The sequence below is a fragment of the Kockovaella imperatae genome (assembly GCF_002102565.1).
Source record: "Kockovaella imperatae strain NRRL Y-17943 chromosome Unknown BD324scaffold_5, whole genome shotgun sequence".
NCBI classification, from domain to species: domain Eukaryota; kingdom Fungi; phylum Basidiomycota; class Tremellomycetes; order Tremellales; family Cuniculitremaceae; genus Kockovaella; species Kockovaella imperatae.
Genome location: NW_019028945.1, coordinates 406,303 through 428,921, shown reverse-complemented (window position 1 = coordinate 428,921; position 22,619 = coordinate 406,303). Strand labels below are relative to the sequence as shown.

Here is a 22,619-nt window from a genome sequence, read left to right as displayed (position 1 = left end):
GACAAACACCGATCATGTGGCACTTTAAATCCGATAGACACGATTCATCCATGCTCGCACATCCTTCAACTCAATGATACAACACCACGCTGACCCACGGCTACGTCCGCCGCTCGCCCGTTGCTCATGACCTTGGTCCGTGTAGCCAACTGCTTGCGTCTTTCATTACTGAATGTGGCAGTATGAGCCTTCTTCTCGGCTCGACGCGCCTGTAAGGTGTCAGCGCATGTGTATTTGTCCGGTAGAGTACATATCACTCACCGATCTCTCTGCCTTGACAGCTGCTTTCCTCGCTCGACGGTCCTCGGCGGATTCCCCTTTGGGCCGGATGACCGTGACTCGAGGCTCTTCGCGCTCAGTCTCGGAGCCGCTGTCTTCGTCATCGCTCCCTTCCTCAGGGAAAGGTGCAATGGACGTCGCTATTGGCTGTGGAGCTGCTATACGCTTAGATCGGATGACTGCCGGGTGATTCTCAGTGTTGGTGTACGTGGCTGTCGCGCGTCAGCATGAGGCGTTGAGAAGGAAGACCTCTGACTCACTCAATATCGTCTCGACGTCCCAGCGTTCGGCATGCGTCTCTTCGACCTTGTCCTCTTCCTCATCATCAAACGCATGTAGCCCTCGTCCCATCCGCTCAATCTCCATGACTCGCTTTCGGTTTTTCTCCTTTTCTTCTCCGTGCTCTCCTTCGACAGCTGCCCGAAGTACCTGCAGCTTTTCGGGTCCACTAAGGCCTGTGCCTCCAAGGGCAGGTCGGAGACGTTTCCCGACCACTTCATAGTTTTCCAGAAAATCGTCAAGAATGGCGTCAAAGTCGGCTCGAGATACCTCGGGAACAGCAGAAGACGTCGACGACGAGAAAAGCGATACTTTGGACGTGCTGGACATCATGGAGGGTGCAATAGATGTCCCGTCGTCGGACAAGTATTCGTCTTCATCGTCCTCGAGCTCGTAGTCTCGCTCGATCTGCGCACTGTGTGAGCGAGGCGAATAGTTCGCCGCCGACCTACCTTGTCGAATCTTGTGTCCAAGTCACGAAGTCCTTGATTCCGGAACATGCTGGAGCTGCTCATACTCATTCCAGTAGCGTCACTCGGCCCTCGTTTGCCATGTCGCTTCTTCCCACCGCGAACGATCATATCGCCGAGGTTGGATGCCAGACTCCCGATGGTATCCGCCATTTCAGACCGTTCAATCTCTTCATCGCTATCCCCTGCACGGTCCTGATCCCTCTTGAAGGCTTTGAAGCGATCTTCCCACGTCTGTTCTTCGTCCGTAGGCGGCGGCGCTGGAGCCTCGTCTACACCCCATTCTTGAAACTCGTAATCTTCCCTCTCGTATTCGTCCGCTTCACCGCCAGCCATCAATTCACCCCAAAAGTCCTTTGGATCTTCCGCCGTTTCCTCGTCCACAAAGGCATCATCATCGAGTGCTTCCAGAACTTGTCGTAAATGCGGGTCCATATCAGGTTGCAGTCCCTGCAGCTCCATAGGGATATTCTCCTCTCGTCCGTACACCTCTTCAAGGGATACTTCATCCTTACTCGCAAAGGCTTCCGGAGGCAGGAACAAGTCTTGCTCCTTTGCCTTTCCTTTGCCTTTGCGATCCGTCTTCATGCCGCGGCCGACGCCAGATCCGCGGGGTGCAGCCAGCAGGACAGAGTCGATGCCGCCTTGAATAGGTCGCAGGTGGGACATGTAGTCGTATGACGAGTCATCGTAGGTGATTCCATAGACAGCAGCTTCGCCTTCGTTGGCTCGAAGGGAGCTCTTGTCGATAGTCGCATCGAGATCGGCCAGGGTGAAGCCCTGCGCCGGTCAGAAGGAGTGGATCCCGGGACGGCTCACCTTTTGTCTATCGTTTGCCCGCTCGACGGGTTTCAACACCCTATCACTCGCTTCGGGGTCATTGAGGAGCGGGTCCCGCAAGGACCGATGCACAAGCTGAAAGTGCTGGGCCTCGGGGCCTCGAAAGATGGACTTTTTGGGTGCCATGGTTGTAGTGATGGTGAGTAGTGTGGTATAGGTTCATTCGAGGTCTTTGTGATGGGACCAATGATGATCGATTTGAAAATTTTGATTCCGTTTTGCCGCCGCCCGAAGAGAAAAATGTAGCATATGAATGCCGAGTGTCCATCAAACTCTGTACTTTCTATCATCGATCATGGCCTCATTCTTCGGTGGTGGTGCTGCCGGCGGCGGCGGTGGGAGCGGTGTTCAGGGTGAGCTTCCGGTCAAGGCGTATTACCACCGCTGACAAGGGACTTTTCAGACCAGCAGCAACGTAAGGACCAGTTGAAGCAGCAGATTCAGGTCGAAGTGAGTTGGACAGGTTCATTGAGCTGACCTGGGTAGCTCGCCACGGCGAATGCGCAGATGCTCATCAACAAGATGAACGAGCATGTGAGTGTGGTTGGTCGGTCCTAGGTCGTCGAGAAAATCGAGTGATCCTCCGATGCTTGATTGTTGCGGGTATTAGGAGGTGTCCTGGTCAGATGGTGACGGACAAGCAACGATGTGGTGTGTTTGGTGCACATCCAGCAAGACTTGTGTGACCTGAGTCTCACTTGTCTCGCTGGTGGTCACAGTCCGCCCTGCCTCTAGATGACTGCGGCCGGTCAATGCTGGAGATCACTTCCATACGGATCTTTTTCCCTCTCGGTCTAAGCGAAGTGCAGGTCAAAATCACTGACATCCATCATCTACCAGTGTTTCGAAAAATGCGTCACCAAACCCTCTACCTCGCTCGGATCCTCCGAGCAAGCTTGCCTCTCAAGGTGTACAGCTCTTTACGCCCAGGCGTTCGACCATATCTCGCAGAAATACTATCAACGAGTGATGAAAGAGGCTAGTAGCACACCAGAGGCTTCATTGGAAGCTCAGAGACTATAGTGTTGGCATAGGAGGAGATATGTAGCATAATTGCAATAAATTCGCATGGATATCATCGCTCAGTCCCGAAGCAAGCCCCAACGAACGAGCATGGTGTGGTGTGGTCTAAATATGTCAGGCAACCCGAATGAGCATCGTGTACCACGGTCTCACATCGGGCCGCGAGTGATCACGTGGGCGTGGGGATCATTGAGATGCATAAAGTTCTTCCACGCCTGGGGAGGCTCTACCATCCTGGGATTAGTAGGGACACAACTGACGGACGAAAAGGTCGTGAAACCTCATGCCAGAGTTTGCGCGAGTAGGCTTGGATCGCCTTCACGAGTGAAATGAATACAAAATGAGATACCTACAAGCACAAAGATGCAAAAAAGATGCCATCGCAACAATGAGGCACATGGAATGAGCATCGCAAAGTCGCGGAGGTTCAAGGATACCCGAGATCATGATTGGATCTATCCGGGACCTGAGCATTGGATCGCATGGTTTAGGGTAGGGCTACGAGAAAACATGTGCCCTGAGCTGGCCCTGGGCTGGTCTCACCTTGAGGTCGCCTCTCGGCATTCCATTGAGCACGGGTGAATAAATGGACACCGAGTCAGGTGTAGGCATAATAAGTGGTACCTGCGTTTGTCGAGACAAGCGCCAAGAGCCCAGCTTGCATATGGTCGCAAACGTCGGGGGGCATTACACCGCAACACCTCCCGCAGAAAAAAGTGCCACATTCACGGTTCTCCACCAAAATATTTTCGGTGCCACTTTCGGCAATCTCGGATAATCAGATAAGATATCCCAGATCTCCCAGAAATCTCAACCTCGTCCTCTCAAATCACTTCAAGATGGCGTTGTAATCTCCCAGAAATCTCAACCTCGTCCTCTCAAATCACTTCAAGATGGCCTTTTACAACGCCAAAAAGGTGCAGGATCGATGCAAAATCGCGATGGCAGCAAAAAGACGTGCTTTCGGGGTGAATCGAACACCCGATCTTGTGCTTTCGGGAATCGAGAGATCGGTTCACCTACTAGGCACACGCAGTACCACTGTGCCACGAAAGCGATTTACCACTGAACCACCTGAGCATTCGCTCGAATCCGGGGTGGAAGAGCGGTGGCTGCAGGAGTTATCACCCTGTCAATCTTGAGATCTATACCATCGCTATCATATCTTCTGAGGATGTCCTTTGAAAATGGGCGAATCATCTTCGATCTAGCGGCTTCGGCGCTCGCCTAATGCCTGTAGAGCCCTTCTCCTGGAAAGCCTGCATCTGCCACAAAAAAGTCATGCCGGACCTTGCCTAAGATCTATGATGCGGGGCTGTTGAGGATTAGAACACCGCTCAATGCCTTGCAGCATCCTCCCCTCCCCGTCGAGCGGTGACTGCCCTTTGCCGTCTTCAAGTGGCGCCACTCGGTGCCACTCTTTTATGTCGTCCCGGTTCGGTACCCAACTAAGTTGGCATCTCAGCCTTCGGAGTCTCCCAAACTCACATCTCTTCGTATTGTAGCCAGGATCTCAGCTGGCCGGTACAGTAAGACACAGTGGCCAGGGCAAGACAAGTGGTGGGCATCGTAATGAATATTTCAAGGAAGTCGAGGGGTCGCATACTGTAAGCATCGTTGGTGGCAGCCAGGACATGAAGCCCCAACATCGACAGGGCAAGAGTCAGCAGACCTGACCATAGCATCGGTCCACCAAAAGCCTTCAATTTGGTCGGCACACGGACTGGAGCTCGATGTCGTCGGAGCATCGCTTCCACATGCCTTTTGCTGTATTCGTACCGACTGGTCAAGATGATCTTCATCACGTCTAGTTAGCTGCTGCCACATGCCAGGTGTGACAAATGTGACACTTACGATACAACCGGGAACAACGGCTACCACTGCCTGCTGTAGGGGAGCTGCTAGGGTAGTGATCCAAGGATCAAAATATCGCCGCTCAGGGCGCTTGATGGGGTCGTTTGCGGCGCTTAGGCTTGGTACCAGTTTCCCAATGATAACTGTGAGACCGAATAAGCCCGCACTTGTCGCCTGCCGTGACGATCAGGTCCATGAGAGACTGTGTGCGGGGGTATTGTATGGACTCACGAATGAGGCCAAGACCCACGCCATGATCTCGCCAAGTCTTACCCTCGCGAGCGTGTGGAACCTGCCTAAGATCGCTACGGTATATGCCATCGTTACCAGAGGAACTACAATGTTCGACTGCTCTTGCATACCCGGCAGCCAGACTAGCGCCACGGTCGCAGAGCAGCATAGCGCGTATCGTAGGACATCCGCTGTAAGTTGAAATCGTCGGGAGGATAAAAGAATGTGGTCGATGGTTGTCTTTGCGGGCAGAGACCGGATCCCAATGGCCTTGTCTGGCGGAAATACGATCATCATTACCTGGAAAGAAGAAAAAGAGACATGTTTCAGCAAGCTCTCCTCTGTATTTTGACCCGAATGATTCTCACCTCATGCAAACTGAAAGCCAAGATAAGAGGTAGCAGGACGTAGCTGAGTGTGAAAATGGCCAAAGCATGAGGGAGCCACATGGACGCAATGGACACCAATGAGACGAGATTCAACAGGCCGAGGATGTGCAATGGAGAATAGGTTCGTGTGAAGCTCTTGATGATGAGTCGCCAGCTCAGCCTGCCGCTATCTGAGTTGCGAGTATCACTTTCATCCTCAAAGTCTTCTATGAGGACTGGAAGATGAGTCTGTACAGGTATGTATTGCTAAAAGACGACGTGAGCAGAAAAAAGATAGTAGATGAGCGATCCTCACCTTGAGCCAATGTCGCGAGGCGAGATATACCCCAGCGATCGAAGCAGCGTCACGCAATAGCGCAGTGGGCAACGAGGATGCTTCGTCATTCATCCTCCACAGCCCAGATGGCCGACGTAAAGACCACAGGGTATGGAGCAAGGTCATGTTGACGGAGATGGCTATTTTTAGTCCTGAGCGGCTGGCTCGAGGATTCTCCGTGCTCACGGCACGAGGAGCCAGCGCATAGCGTGTATATCATCAGCAAGTCAGAGTATTTTGGACCACTCTAGCGGAAGGTGTCACGAATCCTGTGTTCAGCAATCAGCTTCAAGAAGTTTCGGTCAACGTTGGCCGCAGTCCAGTGACTAATGAGCAGATACTAGACCCGACAAACTCTCAAGCCGAGGTGTGGCGATCTCCAAACCCTGCCGGATACCGCCTCGCCTGAGCCATGCTCGCTTTACACGGACTTTGCACTGACGTATCGCGACGCAGAACCTTCTGAAAGATATCTCGACTTTTCACCAGCCGAAGCCGTCGTAGTGTGGTCATGCCTCACGATCATGAAATGGCGAGAGACCATCACGAGAAGCTAGGAGACTCAAGTCTCACCCAAATAAAAGGCTTGAAAGTTGTGCGTGAGCGTGAACATGGACTAGGGCATATGTATGATACGACACAACAAGATCAGCATGTAGCCAGCAGATACATGCGTAGGCGACTGGGCATCGCGGCTAATCTTCGTCATCCCCTCCTTCCTCTCGGCAGACCTTGTAAATCTTTCTCCTATTGACGTCCAGTGCGTCTTCCTGTGAGGCAGCGTGGAACAACGCTTGTAGAAGTGCTTTCCGTAGCTGTACTGACGAGGCTTTGTTGTTCCCATCGACCGAGCACTCCATGATGATATGAGCGTACATCGGTTCGTCCTTCCTCTTCTTTCGCGGACGTTCGGCTTCCTCTGGATCTGGCGAAGCAGCGTGTAGGGCGTCGAGTAGGGGCTGGAAGAGGGTGGACATCACGCGAGTATGGACAGTCTGGGTTGGTGTATGAGCGAGGAGGTCGATGTGTGGCTGTAGCAGGGATATGAGGGGACATGGTGGCTTCGGCGTAGTCAGCACAAATCTTACCTCATAGTGGAGACCCACCTGTGAGGACACTTCCGGTAACGAGAGTGTCTGGTCAAGCTCATCGAGGAACACGTCGGCCAGATGAGTGGCTATGCTGCTAGCAACGGATTTGTCCTCATACGAGATTGGCCCTTTTCCTTTACTGAGCAGAGTGTTGACGCTTTCGATTGAAGAGGATGACCACTGTTCACGAGCCAGCAGGCGAAACGTGACAATGGTATACCTTCTCAGGAGAAGATAGAATTTGTCGATCCTGAGAGTCGTCAGACGCAAGGTCAAGCGTGAACGTTCTCACCTCAAACGGTCTATGCCCTCCCACTCTCTGACGATTGCCCTCCAGAAGCCGGCGAGGAAGTCCACGGCAGCGGAAAATCTATCCTCGTCCTTCTCCGGTCGAATGAGAAGCACCAGTTCTGCTAGATCACGAGCCAGAGCCTGCTGAACTAATGGCTTGTCTGACATCCAGAAACCTGCCCAGTCGTCAGCTGAAGTTCATGGCGGAGTGCAGGACTGAATTACAGTAAAATAATCCTTTCCATAATTTGTCCATTTCCTCCACATTCAGAGGCACGTATGATCTTTCTCCTGTTCTACCGTCTTCAGAGCTTTCATTGGCATCCTCATATGGATCTGAGGGTGCCCCTCTGGACAGAAAAGCCACCAGATTCGCTATTGCACCATCTCGAACATGCTTGTCTACGATGAGGTTGGTCAGGTCGAACAGACGGCAGCGGAGTCTTGACTTACCGGTGTGAGCGAGCTGCTTCCCCAAAGGCAATGCCGCCGTGACTTTGTGCTCCTTCTCCTTACCCTTTCGCTTGCGAGAGACGGCTGTGGACATGACTGATAGTATGTGTGTCTGCGGCAAGGACAGGTGCAACATGGACGTCCAAAATATTTCAGATTGCGGCATCCCGACAAGCGAATCACGTGACCAGGAGTACTTCCCGCGTAGATGAAATGCTGCGAGTAGTATTTACATAGCGTTGTATCTATCGAGGGACGCATAACGAGGCCAACTTGAAGCGAGACTCGGTACTGTCATGCTGTCCTTTGAGTATCGATGACGAAAGAAGCGCGGGCTGTCCCACCCTTGATGCCTTTGAGCCTTGGTCCAGGTTGCAATAGCGTAAACGAGATAGGGAATCCCTGATGCTGAACCTGTTCCGAGAACTAATAATCCATTGACCGCTCTTCTCTCTCTACTCTCACCGTTTGAAACTGTCTTGACCCACTTGCTGGACCTTCTTCTGGCCTAGACATCGCTGAGATGATGTCGCAACGTCTACTCGTACAGCCTGAAGCTATCATAGGCACACTCTTCGCCCTTGTACTCGGCCGATGGCTGTACAATTACCTTCGCGTCAGACTCGTAAGTGTGCTGTGTCACGCAGCGAGCTGAAAGCGATGGCAGGAGGTGCTTGGTCTGCCTACGACTCATAGCCTTTTCGAGCTATTTGAGTCTGGCATTCGATCCAAACTACCTCAAACCCCATTCGTCTCGCCCGTTGCCTCTTTGAGTCTACAAAAACCATTCGAAAGTAAGCGCAAAATCGGCTTTCGCTGACGGGGTTCCAGAATACGCGAATGCCAAGACGGATCTTTTGGCGTTTACTCAAGCGACAACCCCTTACGCAGTGTATGCAACGGCCAATCCGTCAGTCGCGGCGTCGATATCGAATAAGCCGGCGAAGTATGTAAAGCCGGTGAGAATGTTTCGGTACCAAGCCATCAACAGGTTCGGACGACAGATTGTCTCGGCTCAGAATGGGGAAGAACATAAGCGCCACAAGGGAGTCGTGAGGGCTTGCTTTGGGAAAGAGATCATGGAAACTGGTTGGACCACAATGGTCGACGCATACCAGGTCATGTGTCGAGAAGAGGGCCTCGAGAATGGTGGGATCCTCAAAGATGTCAAGGAGGTTTTGGCCAAAGTATGTTGTTCGAAACTTCAGGCTTAGGACAACCCCTGAGCCCCTCCACAGGTAACGCTCTTGGTCATTGGCTCCGCTTCATTTGGTGTCCAATTCCCTTACAATTCTTCAACGTCTGAGGACGCACTCAGTGAGGCACTCTCAAGTCTCCAACTCACATCAGTGCCATTCAGTGATGCGATCCAGCTCGTTGAGACATCCATGATATTCCAGCTACCGCTTCCGCTTGTGGGTCAGGAAATGACATGGGTCACATTGAGCCTTTATTGGATGGCTGACATTTCCACTCAACAGTGGTTAATGACTTGGTCACCTTTTCCCTACCTTCGACGATGTGCCAAAGCTCAGCGATCCATGGTCAAGCACATAAATGAGATGATCGCTTCCCGACGAAAGCAAACCACAGCTCTGCAAGCGACACTCAGTGCAGATGAACAAGTTCTCACGCAGAGAGACATCCTCGGTGCTCTCGTCGCCAGCCAGATCCAAGTCGAAGAGGGGAAGAAAAAGAATACCGCAGGGCTGACTGCCGATGAAATCTTTGGTAACGCTTGTGAGTCCGGCTCGCCTTGGAGTACTGTGTCTTCGGGCATGGAGTGCTGAAGAGTGGCCTGCCAAATCAGTCATCTTCATTGTGTGAGTCAGATGGAGCGAATATATCAGCAAGCATTGATTCCCACAGCGCGGGTCACACCACCACAGCCCATACCCTGACATTCGCTCTGGCTCTCATGGCTTTGTATCCTCAGACCCAGGAAGATATCGTTCAAGAGTTGGCATCAGTCTGCGGCGATGAGTATCCGAGTGAGGCAATGCTATCAATACCGTCCCAATTCCTCCTAACTCCATGATCAGCATACCGTCACATGTCCAAACTCCCTCTGACTCTCGCAACAATGTACGAAGCTCTCCGACTCTGAGATGCCGTCATGTTCATCCCCAAGGTCGTTCTGGAGGACTCTCTCATCCCATACACAACATGGGACGAAGATGGTAATGTGTCGCGCCATGAAAGGTTTATCAGAGCCGGCTCTCACGTTGTGATCGATTCGCCTGCTTGTTCAGTCAATCCGTTCTACTGGGAAGACCCATTAGAATTCAGACCTAGACGACATGTGGATGAACGAGGATTACACATCAAAGAAGGATTCACTGGTTTCTCAATCGGTCAGAGAAGCTGTATCGGTGAGCGAGACATATGTCGTCCAGCCTGGCAATGTTGACGAGGGATCCCAGGCAAGCGATTCGCCGAAGTCGAGAGTGTGGCCCTTCTATCCCATCTCGTCAAAACCTACGCTTTGAAGCCCGCGCCCGTTAGACCTGGTGAGACTTTGGACGAGATGCGGGAGAGGATGGTTTGGACGGCGAGCGAGGAGCTCAATTTGACGCCAGGAAACTTTTCCCTCGGTTTCACAAAGCGGACGTAAGACTTATCCGACTCCTGTCCAGACTCTCGTTATGATATGCACATGTGACGGACCATGATCTCAAACGCCCAGCCTAGTTGTATTGAGCATACAGTGCTGTGGAAGAGAATTTGGTACCCTGTCGGATGACCTTCTCCACAGCATCCAAAAAGTCTCGCTCTGTAGCCACTTTCCTCCTCGCACGAATGGCAAACATTCCGGCCTGTGGCACGGTCGTCAGCCTTAGGCCGAAGCACACCTGAAGAAACAAGCCTGCTCACCTCTGTGGCAATCGACTTCAGCTCAGCCCCGGTAGCATTCGGACAAAGTCGAGCGATGAGGTCGTATCGGATGTCTCGTTCCACAGACATACTGCCGAGGGGCGTCAGCTCACGAAGTCCGTTCCTGCACCTAGCTGACCTCTTCCCATGAATTTTCAGAATATGCGTACGACCATCGTTGTCCGGTAAACTGAATTCAATCTTTCGATCCAGTCGACCAGGACGCAATAGAGCAGGATCAAGAGTATCAGGTCTGGTTTGGGCATGTCAATAATGATTGGAAAAAACGATATCAAGATGCCGATTCACCTGTTAGTCGCCATGATGACTTTGATATTTCCTCGGGCATCGAAACCATCCAGCTGGTTGATCAACTCCAACATTGTCCGTTGAACTTCATTGTCTCCTCCCGCTCCGTCGTCGAATCGAGCGCCTCCGATGGCATCGACTTCGTCAAAGAAGATGATACAAGCCTTTTTGGACCGTGCCATCTCGAACAGCTCTCTGACCATCCGGGCGCCTTCTCCGATGTATTTCTGGACGAGTTCAGAACCGATGACTGAGGGAAAAGCATCAGTCTGCTGCCTCAACCCGGCACCCGAGCGTATCCCGTGCCAGGTCCTGAACTCACCTCTGATGAAAGTACTGTCTGTTCGGTTGGCAACGGCTCTGGCACAGAGCGTCTTGCCAGTTCCAGGTGGACCGTATAGCAAGACACCCTTTGGTGGTTCGATACCGAGATTGGCAAATCTATCAGGCTGAGGCAGTCAAATCAGCAATGACTCGGCATCGGGACGACTCATCACTCACGTCTAGCAGCGGCAGCTCTACAACTTCTTTCAACTTCTCAATCTGTTCCTTGCATCCTCCAATATCATCGTAGGTAATAGGTGGTCTCTCCTCGACCTGGAAAAAGGTGAGCACTGTTTGACAGAGACACGGCCAAGATTGTTCACCTGCATCATGGTCACGGAGGGGTCGATCTTAGGCGGAAGGGGAATCATGATCTTGTAGTTGACTCTGTGAATTACGTGAGCTCATTTCGACCAGACCGGAGGCAGCAGCTCACGGCTGAACGCTAAAACAGTACGTGTCAGTCCAATCCAAGTTTCACACGACATCAGGCTCACCCTACTCTCATTCCCTCTTCAATATCCGTTGGAGAGACTGTATCCGCGAGTCCAACGACAAATTTGGCAACCTGCTTGATAGAAATGACATATTTATCGCCCTCTGGGTTTCCCGCACCTGCTCCATCTTGAGGATTGAGAGGTCGATCAGGCGTAGATTCAACTAATGAACGCAGCACATCAGCAAAGCTCTGCGAAGTTGAGCAGTAGAGGAACCACTCACTGCCCTTGATGATCGTCTGACATCGAGCTACCGGCAAAGCATGCGCCTTTAACCGCTCTGCATCGGCCACGACATCCCATAGATTCGCAGGTGCCAATCCTGTATCTGATTCCTGCACGCCCATCTTCTCGTTGACCCTCTTCTGGATTTCTTTGAGCTCATTCTCGATCTTCTTCAAAGCGAGGGAATACGGTCCTTGGCCCTGGATCAGGCTTCTTCAGCGTGATTCAGAGTGTATCGGAGCAATGTCAAAACCCCATCGCCCAGCAGCTTTTCGCTGAGAGCGAGCGGCATCGCGATATACAGGCCGCTGACTAACGTATGTTTTTAGGATTTGTATATCAGATTCGTCCAAAGCTAGGAATCGCGGCGCCCGTCAGCTCGAGTCCAGTCTCCCTCAAGAGCCTGCGACTCACCAACAATCTTCTCCTCCTTTTCATCTGTGAGCTTGCGATCGTCTACACACTGTCAGCGGCGAGCCCCAACCTCGGAAACGCTTACACTTCTCCCAATCCCTGTCAAGACGAAGTCAGTTCGGATCGATTCCACGACGCCGTCACTCACGCTTTGGGTGGCATCTTTCCACAATTCTGCTGCCCAAGTACTACAGCCTTGTGCTGTGGCCTGGCTGCGATCAAATGTATGAGATATCGATGATTGATGATGAATCCGATGAATGACCAGACCAAACGTTGGTGTCGCGCGTGAAGATGAACGGAATCAAATCTCAAAAGACCGATATGTCGGTAAATCTAGAGAGGACAACGGGGCGGAGGCATCAGTCGATGACCTTGGTCATTGAACAGCTATAGCAGGGAAAGGTCGGGTAGGATGGGAGTTCTGGAAGCGGTCTCCATAACAGACTAGAGAGGAGCCCATTGCCTCTCAAAATGGGGGACTTGGATCTCAGCGGGACCGGAGCCGAGTCAGCTCTTGACTATCCGGTTGGAGGCACATCTCAAGCGAAGGGCGGACGAGGGATATTTCGAGATGCAGATGACGAGCCGCTCTTGGTATGGGTAGACCTGGATGTCAATGACAGGATGAATATACTGCGAAGCCTCAGGGTGAGCTCGCTTGGGGTCGTCGCAGACCCCTTCACGTCTGGTTCAACCGGCTGAGGAATGTCTTTTCGTGCTACATGAGCAGCTGACATGACATGTAGGAGGAAGGCGCTGAAATCGCTGTTCAGCACTGGGACTCGTACTGCCATATTCTTATCATGGCTCCGGCTAGTGTCAAGATATTTGACATGTACTGTCATCCGGGCTTTATGACTTCGGCTCAATATAGACGGTATAGGAAGCAGAGGCGGAATCGGCTGGCAAATGGAGAAGAAGGGGGTAGGGAGATCTGGCAGGAGAAAGTCATGTTGAAGGAGACCTGGGTCTCGAATTGTGTGGAAAGCGGAACATTCCTGGTGAGTCCAATTTGCCATCTGGCGTGATAGAGACCTGACTCATGCTGTCCAGGGAGCCGATGATAATTGGGCAGGTCTAAGAGTCGGAGGGTGAGTTCGGGCACCAGGACTAGACGCTGATCTCCTCGAGTCCTTTACCTCCCGAGGATCAAATGAAAGTCGACTCGCCACCTGGACCTACTGCTGAGATCCCTGATGCACCCGAGATCAATATCATCCCCGCCACACAACAGGAGAGAGTTGCTTCTAGCCCGGCTCGCGAGCCAAGCGCCGAAGACGAGGATGAAGCAGCAGAGGCTCAAACGGCGTTGAAGAATGACGGACGCTCATTCACGGAAGTCGATCATGAAGTCGATCATGAACAAATGGTCACTGAGGACACGAACACTTCCGGTAGGGCCTCACGGGAGGACTTCGATTTGGAGGACGCTGTGGTAGATCAGCAGACAAGTGCGGTTGCAAGTGAACAGATCGAAGCTGGGGACGTCGTTTCCTCCTCTGATGTAGGAAAGGAGGCGGCTATGAGGAACCAACTTGAAGTGGTCCCCATCGACGACGACCTTTTGCCGATACAACTTTCACCATCACCAGAACCTCCAGATACTCCAGTGACAATCATGCGAGAACGAGATGACGGGAGATTGGAAGTAGTCAGTAGGGAAGAATCCGAGGAACCAGAGGAAACAGTTGAAGAACGGGAGCCAGAGCCACTTGCGAACAAAGCTTCGGATTCGCAGACCACAAACCACACTGGGTCCCTACTGACCCCGGCGGGTGTGAATTCTTTATCCGGTCAAGAGTACAACAGAGACGCCGAAGCTGCAGAGGAAGCAGAGGTGGAGCTGGGCACATTGATGGACGCCGATAATGGAGCCGAAGCCGCAGGGTACCCCCAAGCTGAGGTGAAGGAGTTGCTTGAGCCGGTGGCTGAGGCGACAGTACCTCTAGCGGAGTCACATGAGATGGAACAAGAGCCAGCGGAAGAAGCGCCGACCGTACCTGCCTCGAGGATCCAAACAGAGGCCTTCACTCAGTCACCGGTCCAAATTGGACAGATGAATGGACATGTCAACGCCGAAGCTGGTCCTAGTACACCGCGCCGCTCTCCAATTCATTCTGTCGTAGAACCTCGGAAGCTATTCGAAGGCTATCGATTTTGGGTGGACTTGAAACGTGGAGACCGAAAAGACATAATTAGGAGGCTCAAGGTGAGTGGCTCGCCAATTAGTGGACTGTTGACCAAGTCGTCACAGGAGGCCGGAGGTGAGATTGTCGCGGAGTATGAGCACGCCACGCATGTTCTAGTATACGATCCGAAGGGCGCGAATTGGACGTCTATCATCTATCAAGTGGTCAAGCAAGGAGTCTGGTTCATGTCGTTCCGATGGGCTCTCAATTGTCTCAACGATGGTGTACGACATCCAGAACTTGGACAACATATCCCTGGAGGAGCTCCAGTCTCCCCAAAGCGAATCACGATGCCGTCAAGCCGATCTCGCCGACCGACTCCACATCACGAGCATGGATCTTCAAGCGTGTCACCCACGAAAGCTAGAGCTGATTTATCTTCTACATCGCCCGTACAGCCCGTCGCGTCCTCCTCACGGACGCCGGACGACCCTTATGATGCCAGACAGATATCGAGGCATTTCGAAAAAGCTCACAGTCAAGCTGAGGGAGACCTTGACGAGATTGTTGGGTTCATGCAGGTGGCGGTATGTCGATGAATTCTATTCTAAATGCTTACCACCGGGACAGATGCCCAACAAGTATTCGGACGCAAAATGGTCCGGCCTGTATGCCCGCTGGAGTCGTCGCACTGGCCGATTCAGCAACATACCACGTAATCAACCCACCGAGGCGCAACTGCGACCCGTCCTAGAAGCCATCGGGACCCCAGTCACCCAAGGGATCATGACTACCCACCAGGCGTCGCAGGAGCTGCACGATGTGAGTGGCCTCAAGGTTAAAGAGTTCAGCTGAAGACGCCTTAGCACTTCCCGTCGGCATATCCTGATCTAGATTTTGGGACAGGACTTTGAGCAATTGGTTGAAGACTGGTCATGTACTACAAGCTACCCCATCAGAAGTAGATACCGCGGCATCCGTCTCGAATGATCAAGGGTCGCATGACCGGAAACGTCGTTTGGACGCTGCTGAGCTTTCTCCTGACGGCGGAACGACCACAGGAGCCCCGAGAAAAAAGGCTATCGTCAAGCAGATGAAGGTGTCGGCTGAGGATATGGGCAAGATTTTCCGCAAGTTCCTTCCGATGGTTGAAAGTGGGACTTCGGCTGCCAATATTGGTCATCGCATCTACACATTGGTTAGTCACGGGGCAGGCCGTCCTCAGGCTGATTATGCTCAGTATAAGGATTATTCTCCAGCAACTTGGAGTACCTTTTTCGGAGACTGGCGAGGTGGTCGTGGCAGATTCGCAAAGCATGGGCCTTTATACATGACCCCTAAAAATCCGGAGAAAAATGTTCAGCAGGAGGAGTCTATGGCCATATCACAGTCCTCGACTGATGTCAAGGTCGAACCGGACCCTCACAGTCTTGATGATACCCGAGCATCTCAGGCAAAGGAGGTATCGCAGTCCTACACGGAGAAAGAAACAGCGGAGATGGGCAGATATGTCGTTGATCGACTGCCTGAAAAGCTTTCGGCGAACGCTAAATGTTGGGCAAGATTCACCGCAGAGGTAAGTGTATTCGGTGCGTATGTACGACTGCCACTGCATAGTTCGGCTCGCATCGACCAGCAGACGCCTGGGCCCAGAGATTCAAGTCGTCCTTTGACGACACTCTGGCCCTAGCTGAGAAGAATGCTGAAGAGAGGGACCGAGGGGATGAGCTACGAGCCGTGTACTTTGGACCCAGAGTCAAGAATAATAATGATGATGCCACTGCCGCAACCGCCGCCACCAAGGGCAAAAAGGCTGTCGAGGTGATTGAGCTTTTGACGGATAGTGACGATGATGAGTACGTGGACATGACTGCGCTGGACAGTGACTAGACTATGCGATCATTGTAGAATCTATTTGTGTACGTCAACTCATGTAGCTACTCCTCATCTTCCCCCTTCAATATTCGATCGGGACTCCGGACGGAGGTTTGAAGAGGGTTTTACCGAAAAAGGGGAGGGAACCATCAGACCACCTTCATCTTCGTTGTCACTCACTTTGTAGATCCTTTCAACCTGTCGAATCTGTCTGTATACACGGTCCTGCGAGAGACGAAGACAGAACTGCTGAACGTCAGCTCCATACCTGTTTCCCCTTATAATCTCCTATAACGCACGGCGCGGCAAGGTACTCCAGCATTCGTCTTTTGTGAGTTTTTTAATAGGTCTGTCCGTGTCAACAAATACTGAAATGACCCACTTTCACAGGGATGCTGAATGCCTCTCCGTCTTCACCCGCAGCGAACTTCTTTGCCAAGGTGAATGGTCTGTCAGGTTCCTCAGAGGCGACTAAGGAGGATGGCGATGCTTGGACAGGCGGGCTAGGTCGGCCAAGTATTGAGACTGGAGGTGGAACAGACGAATCAGGGAGACAACCTGGGGATGTGAGGAGGGCAGTGAGCCTCCGAGTACAGGGCTCTCTGGGAGGTTTCAGACCGCTTCGAGAACCTATTGGAATGTCTTTTGGGGCTGCTGGATCCAACTTGTCCGCTTCTCCTCTCTCAACGACGACGGGGTCGACGACACTCCGCTCATCCAGTTCATCATATGCACCACCCGCAGCCTCTCGACATCCCCTGTTCTCTCATCATGCTTCCCCACCTATCAGACCATTTGAAGATCAAGACGGCATGTCGGAAGCGACGTTGAGTGGTATATCTACACCTCCATCTCCTTCTGGATCAGTCGGATCTTCAGGCTTTTCACCAGCTTCAGCCTTTCTATCTCACTTTTCCTCGTCTGGTTCTCTGAGATCCAATTCTACCGAAACGGCTATCGACGCTCAAGGCGCCCGCGTATTGGATTACACATTAGGTAAATTGATCGGTCGAGGTGGATTCTCAGCCGTCAGGAAAGCGCACCACGTCGTGACCGGCGAAGTATTCGCTTGCAAAATTGTGAAACGGGACGACCTTTCCGACTCGTCAGGCTCAGTCGAGAAATTCGAAGAGGAGATCAGGATCTGGCAGGCATTTCCAAAACATCCAAGCATCCTCCCTCTCCTCGAGATGCACCGCACACCGACAGTGACTTTTCTCATCGTCCCGTTTTTACCTGGCGGATCCCTGCTGGATGTGTTAAAACGTGAAAACGGGTCAGACAGGACGGCGAGGAAATTCTTCCCTGGAGTCGTCACGGCCGTCTCAGCGCTCCACGAGGGCTATCCAGGCTTCGAAGGCAAATTGTTGCACGGCGACTTGAAGCTGGACAATTTCCTTGTGGACCACGTCGGGAATGTCATCGTAGGAGACTTTTACACTGCAAAGTCGTTACTTCATCCGGAATCCTCGGCCACAAGCACACCTCATCCGCCTCATACGCCTCACCACTCAGCTACTGTACCTCTTCCCGCTCAACCCACTGGCTCACATTACTCCAATATCCCCCATAAATTTCGCTACGCTCGCAATTCAGAGGCTGGTCTGCCGAAAGAAATCGATGGTCTGCCTCACCCCGTGCTTCCATCCGCCTCTTTGCCCTACGCTCCGCCAGAGCTATTGCGGGCTCCTCCGTCCCCACCATCCTTAGCTCAAGATATCTGGGCAGTCGGTATCGTTCTCCATGCTCTTTTGACTGGTCGCCTCCCATTCTTTGACGCATATGATCCGCGGCTCCAAATGAAGATCCTTAAGGGGACCTATGCTGAGCCTGAACACCTCGGTAAAGAGTGGTTGGAATGTCTCAGGGGATGCCTCGATGTAAATCGTGACACTCGTTGGGATATTGCTCGGGTCAAGGACTCAGATGCTGTCATCGGATGGCAAGAAGTCCGAGCGAGACGAAGCAAGAGTCGGTCGAGATCCAGACAAAGAGTTCCCCAACATCGAGATGGCAGTGCACAGCCCATGGCTATCCGTCGAAGTCGCGCCCATTCCCGAGCATCACCTGCTCATGGCGGGTCTGACCCTCATTCGCTTGATCACACGCCTCAAAACACGCACCCCATCCCTGTCCCACAAAGTGCTCAGCATCCTCCATCGATCTCCCATTCCAGGTCACCCAATGCATCTCGAAGTCGGTCCAATGGACGAGGTGCGCAACAGGGCATCTTTGATCTCCACGATACCACTCCCCCATCGGATGACCTAGCCCACTTGTCCATCGCCAGAGGAAGACCAGGTCGACCAATTCAGAAACAGAGTTTCGAGGAATTCCCACCCATCTCTTCGCCCTCCTTCTTCCCATCCCCAGGCAGTATTGGACCGAGTAATCATCCCGTGGATGCGTTACGCGGCTATCAGCCTGGCGCTTCCAGGAACCGATCAACGAGTCGTACTGGAGATCAGAGTATATACCATCCGCCCGAACGATCTCAATCGAGAGGATACGATGCGGACCGCAGTGATCCATCCACCTCACGCTCTCGTACCAGTCTTTCACCCTCTACTTCGACGCGCGGATCTCGATCTGGATCAAGATCTCGGAACAGAAACTTCAACATGTCCCAAGGGCCCGGCGGGATGGCAAGGGATGATTCTTGGGATTCGTACGATTATGAGAATGGCTCAGGGTTACATGTGGTCAGGGAGGAGGGCAAAGGTCAGGAGGACAGAGGAAGGTCAAGAGGCAGGCTCGAGAGATGAGCAGTCCGGCGTCTGGAGTGTCATGTGCTATGTTGTTGTCTGCAATCATCTTCTCCTCTCCTTTGGGCTAAGCGTAATACGATCAATATATAACGTGTCGAGCATTGAATGCTTTGTATTGCCACAGAGCGAGCTTTTCGAGATTGGATCAAAAGTTCAACATTTCATCTTCGGATCGTCGTTCGTTCGTTCAGCACCTTTGAGTCCCAAGATGAGGCAGACAATACCTGTCAGCGCTCTCAAATCCAGCCTACGACTCGTTCGGATCCAATCGGCGACCTCTCGCTCAGCCCCATTCCCACCATGCACGTTTACCCTGCTTCGACGCTTGACTTCATCTTCCACCCGGTCAGCAGCTTATCGACCTCCCGTATTACCGGAGGCTGATCTACCCCTCGGTGCCGTCGACAGTGGACGGTCAGAACGAATAGAGAGGGTAAAAATCGGACTCAGACTGTTCGTAAGATATTGCGGGTGGGGGCTTGTCATTGTCGCTATTGGGCTCGGAGGGCTATTTGAAGGCGCTCACCTCTACGTGGAAAAGTACAAGCTTCCGCCAGTTGGAGACGTGGATTCTGGCTCTACGTCCAGGCTCAGATCATCTACCACTGGCGAGAACGTAGACGAGTCGTCATCGACGGACTATGGTTGGGAAGATGAGATGCTTTCCTGGACTGGTGGATCCACAGGAGGTACTTCACCACGGTTAGGACATCGAGCCCGTCATGCACTTCGAGCAGCATGGATGAGCACCCATTGGAATCGGACGAATCAGGCTACATTAGCTGAACAGGGATGGTTTGAACCTGATTTCATGCTTCTCAAACGACTTCAAGCGGAGGAGGCTAATGCTCCCCCGCCCATGTTGGTTGAACAGAGTGCTTTGTCCATGGATAAATACCTCAACACGGTTATCCAGATGGCAAAGTCAAATGGGTTGAGCTTTCCGCCCGAGTTATCTGTCACTCGGCCTCCTGGACCACCTGACTCGACGAAGGAAGGTAGCATGTGTGATCCCGTGGTCCGAGATCTGTTGTTACTCAAAGCTAGCAACCTCGAACGAATGGCTACCAAGACTGCTCTAGTCGACGCAAAGGAAATCTACGAGCGTGTGCTCATAGCGACTATTCCAAGGGGAACATCGACATCTCGTCAAGATGCAAGATCAATGCGATTGGCAAAGAAAGTCGGCGGGCTGTGCGAACGGATAGGAGCGGACAAGGAGGCTTCACAGTGGTTCGATTGGGGATTGACGCGAGCTGGCATACACCTCAACAGCCTCAGCAGTAGCGCTCCGTCTTCCTCCTCTTGGTTTGGGTCGAGCACGCCGAGACTGTCTTTCGACCCTTCTGGACTATCACCTGCAATGCTTCGGGCCACCATCTCCCTCTTGACTTCTGTTGAATCATATCACGCGACCCATGCTCAGCTCGAAGCCGCGTGGAACGTTCAGAGTGCAGCGCTCTCATTTTTCCCGCAGAGATGGCAGACAAACTCGGCCCTCGAGCAAGACAATGCAGCTGCTGCTTTGCACCAGTCCTGGCTACAAAGCTACCAAGCTACCCTCCAACTTCACCACGCCTCCGTCGCTCACGCGATCAAGAACAAGTCAGCATTATCCATCGCGGAGGAAGCGTCGAGTCTAGCCGAACAGAATCTGAAAGTCATGGATCCCGTACCTTCATTCTACCAACCACCCGAATCATCCGCTCTCACCGAACCAGCTCGACAATTACACCGAGATGCCTTGCTTGTAGCTGCCGAGTCCTCCTTCACCCTCGGACGCTTATTGGAGACAACACGCCAACCTGACCTCAGTAAAGTCGCTGATCTGTTCCACCGAGCGGCCGAGCTTGATGCAAAGCAATCTGGACGGACAGAGGAGACGGTCACGGGAGGTGAATGGCACAAGTACTGGCGCAATTACGTTCGCGTCAAGGCACTTATGGGAGAGACCGTGGAGCCTCCCTTCAAAGACTTCGATACTGATTTCAAGGGGCGAGACGAGATGGCCATGGATGTCATTCGGTCCGTGACCAGAAAGTTTATCAATTGGTTCGAACCTTCTAGAGAGACTGGCCAGGCGGGAGGATCTGCCAGCCAGAGTAGGGCGTGAAGAATCGCCGGCGTTCCAATCTCACATTGTTGTATTGTATTCTTAATCCCTCCCTCGGCCCATGTCGATGCAAAAGTATACATGCTCAGCGTCTCTCCATGCCGATGCTCCCTGTCGCCTACGCAGCTACTTTGCTCTTCCTAGCCTCGGCAACGGCTTTCTGGGTACCCATCTGAGCCCATCGTTGGTTACGGCGGAACTGCGAAAAGGTATCAGTATCATGGCTCGGAATGCAGCAAGCCAGTGTTGCCAAGTGAGACTGACTTTGGGGTCGACACCCTTCATAGACGAGTCTACGACACATGTCAGCAAGGCTGACACCCATCAGAATATGTGTCCACTCACATTTGTTCGTCTTGATTTTGGTGATCCCATTTCGGTGGGCTAGAGCAAATCAGCGAATCATTCCAGACTCCGTCTCGTCTTTGGTATCGCATCCGAGTTGCCAGGCAGCCGGATGGCTACTGCGCCGACCCGCAGCCAGCAACCTTCCACATCTATCCCCTGAATAATGCCGAGTTCTCATCCTTGCACTGAATACCCTCAATTCCAGCACCATCAGTCCTTCTCCAACATGATCCTCGTCCCAGCCGACAGACCAGTCCTCGCGCCCATGACCGAAACACCATCCCAAATGCTCGACTCACCCTTCTTGTTCTGGTTGTGACTGGGAAGAAAGTCAGATGCTGGTTGTTCACACCGTAGACGACCCAACGACTCACTTTGTGTGGTTCTTGGACTTGGACATTGTGGATGCTGAAGCCACAAAATCAGCAAGTGGATCCAGAAACGAGCTCCGTCGATCCCACAGACAAGACTCTCCGACACTCACTGTTGAGCTGATAAATATATGGTCAACTACCAGAAACCTCGAAATCCTCCCAACGTTGGCTGCCAGACAAATGTCCGGTGAAAGCGTCGAATCAGAGCCAAAAATCTCGAAACTCCGAAACGCCGACCATGAGACTCTGGAAGTGGCGGAAGGAGTGGCTAATCTGAAATATCTTACATAAGTGTCTCAGATCGATCGAGAGCCCCTATGCGGCGAGCTCCGCTTCGTGTACCATATCAGCTCGTTGCGAAGATGAAGAGCTTGGAGGCCATCGGTCAGAGACACAACAGCACATTGTCCGACAATCTAGAAGATACTGGATAGAATCACTCAATTCACAGATCCCCAGATGTCCGAAGGCGCTCGCGCGATAGGCATCAGTGCCTGGAACAAGAGAGTCGGCCATGAAAGGTGACAACAAGTGACGAATAAAAGTGTGCAGAGCTCCACCCCAACGGCTCATCACAGACTTGTTTGACTTACGGAAGGTTTTAACGTTCGTCATTCCTTCGGAACCTTGACGTCGACCTGACCCGCTACATAAGAATCGCAATGTCGAGTGGGAGTGAATCGACCACTCTGGGAAACGGAGCGGGGCATACAGGAGACAGGATTTCCGTTCTGAGACCTGTTAACCATGGGTCCACATCCAGAGAGGTGGATTGGGGCCTTGCAGAGAAGCTCCTGAGGCAAGCATGGGGAGCGGAGATATGGGTAGAGCCCAGTGAAAAGCCTGAGGC

At 52.5% G+C, this 22,619-nt stretch overlaps 11 protein-coding genes and 1 non-coding gene across 12 annotated transcripts; 6 read left to right on the top strand and 6 right to left on the bottom strand.

Annotated features, from left to right (window-relative positions):
• Positions 1-29: 29 nt before the first annotated feature.
• On the bottom strand, positions 30-2,102 carry BD324DRAFT_622935 (Low temperature viability protein-domain-containing protein). The gene is made up of 5 exons (XM_022015527.1): positions 1,848-2,102; positions 1,011-1,808; positions 540-966; positions 262-491; positions 30-209 (listed from the first exon to the last, which is right to left on the bottom strand). The coding sequence occupies exons 1-5, from the start codon at positions 1,992-1,994 to the stop codon at positions 66-68; spliced, it is 1,746 nt and encodes a 581-aa protein (XP_021871687.1). The 5' UTR covers positions 1,995-2,102; the 3' UTR covers positions 30-65.
• A 38-nt stretch (positions 2,103-2,140) lies between these two features.
• BD324DRAFT_622928 (Tim10/DDP family zinc finger-domain-containing protein) lies at positions 2,141-2,956 on the top strand. Its single transcript, XM_022015526.1, has 4 exons — positions 2,141-2,221; positions 2,272-2,318; positions 2,355-2,402; positions 2,709-2,956. Exons 1-4 carry the CDS (start codon positions 2,164-2,166, stop codon positions 2,889-2,891), a joined length of 336 nt encoding a protein of 111 aa, XP_021871686.1. The 5' UTR covers positions 2,141-2,163; the 3' UTR covers positions 2,892-2,956.
• An 893-nt stretch (positions 2,957-3,849) lies between these two features.
• BD324DRAFT_t12 lies at positions 3,850-3,947 on the bottom strand. Its single transcript has one exon. It is a non-coding gene; the product is annotated as a tRNA-Thr (tRNA).
• A 207-nt stretch (positions 3,948-4,154) lies between these two features.
• Positions 4,155-5,996, bottom strand: BD324DRAFT_622925 (hypothetical protein). The gene is made up of 6 exons (XM_022015525.1): positions 5,661-5,996; positions 5,345-5,611; positions 4,977-5,276; positions 4,746-4,919; positions 4,380-4,687; positions 4,155-4,339 (listed from the first exon to the last, which is right to left on the bottom strand). Exons 1-6 carry the CDS (start codon positions 5,805-5,807, stop codon positions 4,171-4,173), a joined length of 1,365 nt encoding a protein of 454 aa, XP_021871685.1. The 5' UTR covers positions 5,808-5,996; the 3' UTR covers positions 4,155-4,170.
• Positions 5,997-6,376: 380 nt separating this feature from the next.
• On the bottom strand, positions 6,377-7,610 carry BD324DRAFT_579069 (nucleolar protein,Nop52-domain-containing protein; the record flags this gene model as incomplete). Its single annotated transcript, XM_022013354.1, has 5 exons — positions 6,377-6,742; positions 6,788-7,022; positions 7,065-7,239; positions 7,289-7,465; positions 7,517-7,610. 5 exons carry the CDS (start codon positions 7,608-7,610, stop codon positions 6,377-6,379), a joined length of 1,047 nt encoding a protein of 348 aa, XP_021871684.1.
• Positions 7,611-7,861: 251 nt separating this feature from the next.
• BD324DRAFT_392320 (cytochrome P450) lies at positions 7,862-9,866 on the top strand. The gene is made up of 9 exons (XM_022012668.1): positions 7,862-8,141; positions 8,184-8,310; positions 8,348-8,703; positions 8,755-8,833; positions 8,867-8,931; positions 8,998-9,256; positions 9,327-9,339; positions 9,386-9,507; positions 9,559-9,866. The coding sequence occupies exons 1-9, from the start codon at positions 8,040-8,042 to the stop codon at positions 9,621-9,623; spliced, it is 1,188 nt and encodes a 395-aa protein (XP_021871683.1). The 5' UTR covers positions 7,862-8,039; the 3' UTR covers positions 9,624-9,866.
• BD324DRAFT_650249 (cytochrome P450) lies at positions 9,633-10,130 on the top strand (the record flags this gene model as incomplete). The annotated part of the gene is made up of 2 exons (XM_022018122.1): positions 9,633-9,888; positions 9,940-10,130. The coding sequence occupies 2 exons, from the start codon at positions 9,633-9,635 to the stop codon at positions 10,128-10,130; spliced, it is 447 nt and encodes a 148-aa protein (XP_021871682.1).
• A 22-nt stretch (positions 10,131-10,152) lies between these two features.
• On the bottom strand, positions 10,153-12,466 carry BD324DRAFT_622890 (putative endopeptidase). Its single transcript, XM_022015524.1, has 14 exons — positions 12,308-12,466; positions 12,245-12,258; positions 12,160-12,201; positions 12,063-12,100; positions 11,744-11,945; positions 11,521-11,683; positions 11,460-11,468; positions 11,347-11,410; positions 11,201-11,296; positions 11,022-11,148; positions 10,700-10,949; positions 10,530-10,643; positions 10,391-10,481; positions 10,153-10,332 (listed from the first exon to the last, which is right to left on the bottom strand). Exons 1-14 carry the CDS (start codon positions 12,319-12,321, stop codon positions 10,204-10,206), a joined length of 1,353 nt encoding a protein of 450 aa, XP_021871681.1. The 5' UTR covers positions 12,322-12,466; the 3' UTR covers positions 10,153-10,203.
• Positions 12,467-12,633: 167 nt separating this feature from the next.
• On the top strand, positions 12,634-16,181 carry BD324DRAFT_650247 (hypothetical protein; the record flags this gene model as incomplete). The annotated part of the gene is made up of 10 exons (XM_022018121.1): positions 12,634-12,810; positions 12,909-13,163; positions 13,216-13,253; positions 13,294-14,371; positions 14,417-14,878; positions 14,922-15,113; positions 15,158-15,165; positions 15,198-15,489; positions 15,532-15,867; positions 15,909-16,181. The coding sequence occupies 10 exons, from the start codon at positions 12,634-12,636 to the stop codon at positions 16,179-16,181; spliced, it is 3,111 nt and encodes a 1,036-aa protein (XP_021871680.1).
• Positions 16,182-16,244: 63 nt separating this feature from the next.
• On the top strand, positions 16,245-17,998 carry BD324DRAFT_589506 (kinase-like domain-containing protein; the record flags this gene model as incomplete). The annotated part of the gene is made up of 3 exons (XM_022013778.1): positions 16,245-16,497; positions 16,557-17,590; positions 17,765-17,998. Coding segments are annotated over exons 2-3 (1,266 nt in total), but the record flags the coding sequence as incomplete, so codon positions are not given.
• A 1,144-nt stretch (positions 17,999-19,142) lies between these two features.
• BD324DRAFT_650245 (hypothetical protein) lies at positions 19,143-21,047 on the top strand (the record flags this gene model as incomplete). Its single annotated transcript, XM_022018120.1, has 1 exon — positions 19,143-21,047. One exon carries the CDS (start codon positions 19,143-19,145, stop codon positions 21,045-21,047), a length of 1,905 nt encoding a protein of 634 aa, XP_021871678.1.
• Positions 21,048-21,106: 59 nt separating this feature from the next.
• Positions 21,107-21,979, bottom strand: BD324DRAFT_391856 (hypothetical protein). The gene is made up of 6 exons (XM_022012666.1): positions 21,880-21,979; positions 21,770-21,803; positions 21,695-21,714; positions 21,393-21,431; positions 21,312-21,340; positions 21,107-21,246 (listed from the first exon to the last, which is right to left on the bottom strand). The coding sequence occupies exons 2-6, from the start codon at positions 21,793-21,795 to the stop codon at positions 21,166-21,168; spliced, it is 195 nt and encodes a 64-aa protein (XP_021871677.1). The 5' UTR covers positions 21,796-21,803; positions 21,880-21,979; the 3' UTR covers positions 21,107-21,165.
• Positions 21,980-22,619: the final 640 nt, after the last annotated feature.

Excerpts from the sequence above, each read along its gene's own strand:
- BD324DRAFT_391856 (XM_022012666.1), bottom strand. The coding sequence starts at position 21,795 with ATGTCCAAGTCCAAGAACCACACAAA. Across the intron at positions 21,432-21,694 it reads TCACAACCAGAACAAGAAGG|CCCACCGAAATGGGATCACC; the intron begins GTGAGTCGAGCA and ends GATTTGCTCTAG. Across the intron at positions 21,341-21,392 it reads CAAAATCAAGACGAACAAAT|ACTCGTCTATGAAGGGTGTC; the intron begins GTGAGTGGACAC and ends CATGTGTCGTAG.
- BD324DRAFT_622928 (XM_022015526.1), top strand. The coding sequence starts at position 2,164 with ATGGCCTCATTCTTCGGTGGTGGTGCTGCCGGCGGCGGCGGTGGGAGC. Across the intron at positions 2,222-2,271 it reads CGGTGGGAGCGGTGTTCAGG|ACCAGCAGCAACGTAAGGAC; the intron begins GTGAGCTTCCGG and ends GGGACTTTTCAG. Across the intron at positions 2,403-2,708 it reads TCAACAAGATGAACGAGCAT|TGTTTCGAAAAATGCGTCAC; the intron begins GTGAGTGTGGTT and ends ATCATCTACCAG.
- BD324DRAFT_622935 (XM_022015527.1), bottom strand. The coding sequence starts at position 1,994 with ATGGCACCCAAAAAGTCCATCTTTCGAGGCCCCGAGGCCCAGCACTTT. Across the intron at positions 967-1,010 it reads TGGACACAAGATTCGACAAG|ATCGAGCGAGACTACGAGCT; the intron begins GTAGGTCGGCGG and ends CACAGTGCGCAG. Across the intron at positions 492-539 it reads GGACGTCGAGACGATATTGA|CCACGTACACCAACACTGAG; the intron begins GTGAGTCAGAGG and ends GACGCGCGACAG.
- BD324DRAFT_622890 (XM_022015524.1), bottom strand. Across the intron at positions 12,101-12,159 it reads AAAGGAGGAGAAGATTGTTG|CTTTGGACGAATCTGATATA; the intron begins GTGAGTCGCAGG and ends CGCGATTCCTAG. Across the intron at positions 11,149-11,200 it reads TAGAGCTGCCGCTGCTAGAC|CCTGATAGATTTGCCAATCT; the intron begins GTGAGTGATGAG and ends TGACTGCCTCAG.
- BD324DRAFT_622925 (XM_022015525.1), bottom strand. The coding sequence starts at position 5,807 with ATGACCTTGCTCCATACCCTGTGGTCTTTACGTCGGCCATCTGGGCTG. Across the intron at positions 5,612-5,660 it reads CCTCGCGACATTGGCTCAAG|CAATACATACCTGTACAGAC; the intron begins GTGAGGATCGCT and ends GTCGTCTTTTAG. Across the intron at positions 5,277-5,344 it reads TGGCTTTCAGTTTGCATGAG|GTAATGATGATCGTATTTCC; the intron begins GTGAGAATCATT and ends TCTTCTTTCCAG.
- BD324DRAFT_392320 (XM_022012668.1), top strand. The coding sequence starts at position 8,040 with ATGATGTCGCAACGTCTACTCGTACAGCCTGAAGCTATCATAGGCACA. Across the intron at positions 8,311-8,347 it reads TCTACAAAAACCATTCGAAA|AATACGCGAATGCCAAGACG; the intron begins GTAAGCGCAAAA and ends ACGGGGTTCCAG. Across the intron at positions 8,704-8,754 it reads TCAAGGAGGTTTTGGCCAAA|GTAACGCTCTTGGTCATTGG; the intron begins GTATGTTGTTCG and ends GCCCCTCCACAG.